At 38.3% G+C, this 4,809-nt stretch overlaps 1 protein-coding gene across 1 annotated transcript in view; it reads right to left on the bottom strand.

Annotated features, from left to right (window-relative positions):
• Positions 1-2,317: 2,317 nt before the first annotated feature.
• LOC109951122 (cytosolic sulfotransferase 2-like) overlaps positions 2,318-4,809 on the bottom strand; it is a 9,801-nt gene continuing 7,309 nt past the window's right edge. Inside the window, exons 4-6 of the mRNA XM_020585424.1 lie at positions 4,562-4,644; positions 3,449-3,623; positions 2,318-3,326 (exon numbers count right to left, since the gene is read on the bottom strand). Of these exons, the coding sequence (XP_020441080.1) occupies positions 3,181-3,326; positions 3,449-3,623; positions 4,562-4,644 (404 nt within the window). The 3' untranslated portion in view covers positions 2,318-3,180. The remainder of the gene's footprint in view (positions 3,327-3,448; positions 3,624-4,561; positions 4,645-4,809) is intronic.

Raw genomic sequence — 4,809 nt, forward strand, 5'->3', positions numbered from 1 at the left:
TAAAATGCAATCCTTCGATAATAAAATAATCATAAATAATAAAAACATGCCAAACACGACACCGGGCGCCTCCCAAATGCGCCAAACACAATACCGGGTGCCTCCCAAATGCACCAAACACAACACCGGGCGCCTCCCAAACATGCCAAACACAAAACCAGGTACCTCCAAAACGCGCCAAACACAAAACCAGGCACCTCCAAAGCCCCAAAGATGAAAATAAAGATCAAAAACAGAAAATAGAGAGACAGAGGCAGGCAGGGGCTGCCGCAAAAAGGAAAAGTAGTAAAAATGGCACTTACAGTTTTGTTGGTTTTCCTGAAAATCCAAGGGTTATTGCAATAATACACATTCAAGCAGATTAGCTAGAAATAGTCATGACACAAATAGTCATGTTTTTGAGACAGAGAAAGAGAGAAAGCAAGCGAGAGAGACCCAACACTTATCATTTCTAAATCTAAATAAATAGACGGACCCTCTATGTTGACCGAGAATATCCAGGACAGAAATTAAAATTGTTGTGGCATGGCAGCCATCTAGATGGGAAAGCCAACCAGGTTAGAAAATAAGGAAAAGCAACATACCTTTTATAAATAAAATAAATGATGACCGACGCTTAACGTAACAAAACGGTGGCCATCTTGGACTAACAAATGGATCGACGGACGGCGGTAAAATATCTTCATGAAAATCGTTGTGGCGCCGAGGCCACCTGAAGGAGAAAAACCCAGGTTAGAGAAGTAAAGAAAAACCATATACCTTTAGTAGATCAACGTCATCAAAATTCTTCCAAATGGACCAACTGACAACAAGGGAGCGAGTGATAGAGATGAGAGCAGGACAGATAAGACTCCTAAGAGTTTCTCCTAGGAGTTGTATCTGCCTAGACAGCCTAGATCTATACCGATTACACAAATCTACTTACAGATGGGCACCTTTGGTAGACAGACACATAATTTAATAGTCATGGCAGAGCAGCCATATTGGAAAACAGAGAAGGGCATGGAGGGCCAGCAAAAACAACAGAATTAAACACTCATCTTAAACCAAAAGACTAAGTTAAATAACCGTTAAAACAAATACTTTTCCTTAAAGCAGTGTTCTGGACCTTGCAGAACACACAGAGCTTGGTTTTCCTGCATGTACAATGCAGGGTTAAGTTGAACAGGATACTGAATCAAAGATGAAGAAAATCCAAAACTGAGATTGTAGCTCACTTAACGCTCTCCTACTCAACAAACCACTGCAACCGCCGTGCTCCAAATTAAAAAGACTGGTATTTGCGCACGCTCTATGCTGCCCCCCCTCCCAATCAATAATCAGGGTGTGTTCCATTTAACCATGCCGGTATACTACTTGTTACATAGAGGCAAGGGTGGGGATAACTCATTTAGTTGAAAGTACATCTTGCACATGAGGCGGTGTTATGACGCTGATCTTCAGCAGCTGATAATAGTATTTCCAGAAAAAGGCCATTCTTTTATTTTAAGCAACATGATGTCTGCTTTTGAACACAAAGTGAACAGCCTATACGCAGCACCAGCAAAAAACGACCTGTACATAAAATATACTTGATATTTAAGTGGCAACGGTGAATGGCCGTGCAGTGTAATTCAACCTAATCCAACAGTTGTAATTTTTTTATGTTCATTATAAATTAATATGCCACTTATTTTTCTTAATTGATTAAATGTGATCCAAAATACCTTTTTTGTGATGATCAACAGTGCAAAACTGAAATAAGTTTGCCAATGTTTAGTTGATCATGAAAGTGTAAGAAAACCAGCAAGTCAAGTGTGCCTGAACCTCAGGCCAAACACACTAGCAGCATGTGACACACATCACATGACACCATGCAACAGCGCCAGTCACCCTTATGCACACAATTTATTTTTGTGAATTAGACAGTGCTTGGGGGACCAGCCAGCACCCTATCACAGGGCCTGATTTGGCCTGCAGGGCCTAAGATGAATTCCACTGTCTTCCACTATATATTGATTGATTGAATATATAATGCATGCTTTTAGAATGGAAACTATCAACACCAACTGCTAACTTCAGTATTTTGTAGTTTTTCTGCACTTTGACTACACATATACAATGAGACCAATTTATATTTTCATATGTGCTAATTACTGCAGCAATAACAAATATACATTATGGTTGTTTCCTGACAAGATTTTAATAGCCTATTATGTAACTGCATGATTCAAGAAAGGACTAAGTAACCAATTATAATTTATTTTAATGACAACTGACAAATAGATAGTCAACAATCAAAAAAAAAAAAAAAAAAAAAGGACATGCCCAATAGCATTAGGTCACCTGAATGTGTCTTTAAGTGTGTGGCTCTTATAAGCAGTCCAAAGTCACCTCTATCAGTGTGCTGTGCTCAGTTTGACATAACACAGGTGTGTATTACTTGTACCTTACAGGATGTGTGACAGTTCACATGCAGATACAGTACAGTCTACTCATTAGGAAAGTAACAAATTTACAATGCGCATGAGTGTTGCTTATCTGGTTATGATAATCAGGGGGCCTATTCCAGAAAGTGGGTTTAACAAACTCTAAACTTAAGCCTGAGCTCAGAGTTTACAAACAAACCCAGAGATGAGAAACAGTTCAGGGCTAGCCTGGACCTCACTTTCTGGCAGAAAGAACAGCACACTCTGTAGATGCATACTTTTAGGCTATTTGTAGAGTTGTTTTCCCATCTCCGGCATTGTGAATTGTGTTGTCTCTCATAACAAATTAAGCATTACGTGCAGTCTTTACAAATCTACAAAACACACAAAGAAATGGCCTGAAAATGCAATTAAGTGTTGATTTGCCTGTTATCTCTTGAGGCAACAAAGTGATCCCAAGCTCTCTTGGAACTGCCTTATAATAACTGAGCGGCGAACTAACTCGAATTTTTGGATAGCTTCAGTAAAGATGACACCAGGAAGAGAAAGGTCATTGAGAGGCGACTGAAAAAGTGTTGTGTTAAACACTGCCAAATAAGAAGAAATATAAAAAAAATATTCAATGTTTGTCAAATGCATACATATCACATTGACATTCATTAAAGTGTTAATTTATAGCAATTTTTTGACAGCCAAAATTGCTGTAAGTAAAAATGACTCACCCTGAATAAACAATGTTAACACATAAGGTTTAACACCTGAGGTAGTAACATTATTCTTCGTTTTGCACAGCCAGACTGGGCCTGTAAACTTCAGTGTGAAACTTCAGTGTGGGATTTGTCATTTTCTGCTTGTAGTCTTTGTCAAACTCTTCATTCTGGGACACAGTGAAATGGGTCTTCCAGTCACCAACTATTCCTGGAAACCCACAGAGAGCCATTCAAGTAAATCAGTGCAATCAGTGGTAAATGTTTTGAGTGGATTGTGGTACAAACAACAAAAATCAGAGCTTCTTTCCCAGTAGACATTTTCCACTGTACCTTTTCTCATGAAAGGAGACACCTTTTGATTCATCGTATGCACTGTGGAATAATTAGTCATGTTGTTTTGTTTCATATTGTCAAACTTGGATCCAATTGCGACTCTTTCCTTCTCCCCGAGTGAAGGAGACAAACCAAGGAAGGAACAGAGTTGGTCTAGCTCTCGTCCAGTGTCCTGCACACATTAAGGAATCTCATTGTGACAGTAAATCACAAATATATTATGGTTGTCTGAACATCTTAAGAATAATAAAGCCTTTAACATCTCTATATGATATTGATTTCTATACAACAAAAGAGCTCTGTTAAAGAAATAATTTTTGGAAATACACTAAGTTTGAATAGTCTGTTCTCAAAAGTCTTGCCTCCAAGAAATAGCCATATACTTGCATTCTACAGTCTGACAGCTGCTGATACCAGACTCATTGCCCTCAACACTTCAAACTCACACAAGCTAAGGTGCCTGTTAATCATTTTGTATTTTGACCTTTATCATCCTTAGAGTTCTTATTTCCATAATAAACATTCATCTACTGCAACATAGCATTAAACACCTCTTAAATTTATACATTACTAGCTTTATGTAGCTTATAGTTCAATATTTGGAGATGATGTGAAGTTTATTCCTTTATTTGCATTTTATTATGGTGGTGTGGTGCCCTGTACTGTTGTGACCTGAAATGCACTGTAACTCAGCTCTGTGAGACTCAAAATGCCAAAAGACTGTATTCAGAAATCCAGACCCAGGTTATTGAGGAAATAAAACTTGAACCTCCTGATACCATTCTCATATTTGACTACTAGACTATGTGTGAAGAAAGACCTGGGAGACTTCCTCAAATCTCAAGCTGTTTCTCCATTTCTAGTCTTTAGGCTAAGATAAGTTAACTGTTCTTTGGCTTTAGCATCATGTTTACTGAACAAGAGAGGCATCAATCTTCTTAGCAAGAAAATTAAATAGGCTATGATAGTTCCCAAAATATCACACGATTCCTTTCATTATAGACCATGATGCACCACACATTAATGACCAGGAGGGGTCAGCTAAAACTTTTTTAAATGAAAGAAAGTGTGGTCCTTGGTCTTCAGAGCCAATATAAAAGACTTGGATACCAGTTTGGATCTAGACAGCTGGCTCACAATGAGAACCTGAATTCTGAACCAAACTACACTGTGTTTTCCCCATTTTTCATGAGCTGAACTCAAAGATCTACAACTTTTTCTATGTACACAAAAGGCCTATTTCTCTCAAATATTGTTCACAAATCTGTCTAAATCTGTGTTAGTGAGCACTTCTCCTTTGCCAAGATAATCCATCCACCTCACAGGTGTGGCATATCAAAATGCTGATTAGACAGCAT

This window comes from Monopterus albus, unplaced genomic scaffold (assembly GCF_001952655.1).
Source record: "Monopterus albus unplaced genomic scaffold, M_albus_1.0 scaffold365.1, whole genome shotgun sequence".
Lineage (NCBI taxonomy): Eukaryota > Metazoa > Chordata > Actinopteri > Synbranchiformes > Synbranchidae > Monopterus > Monopterus albus.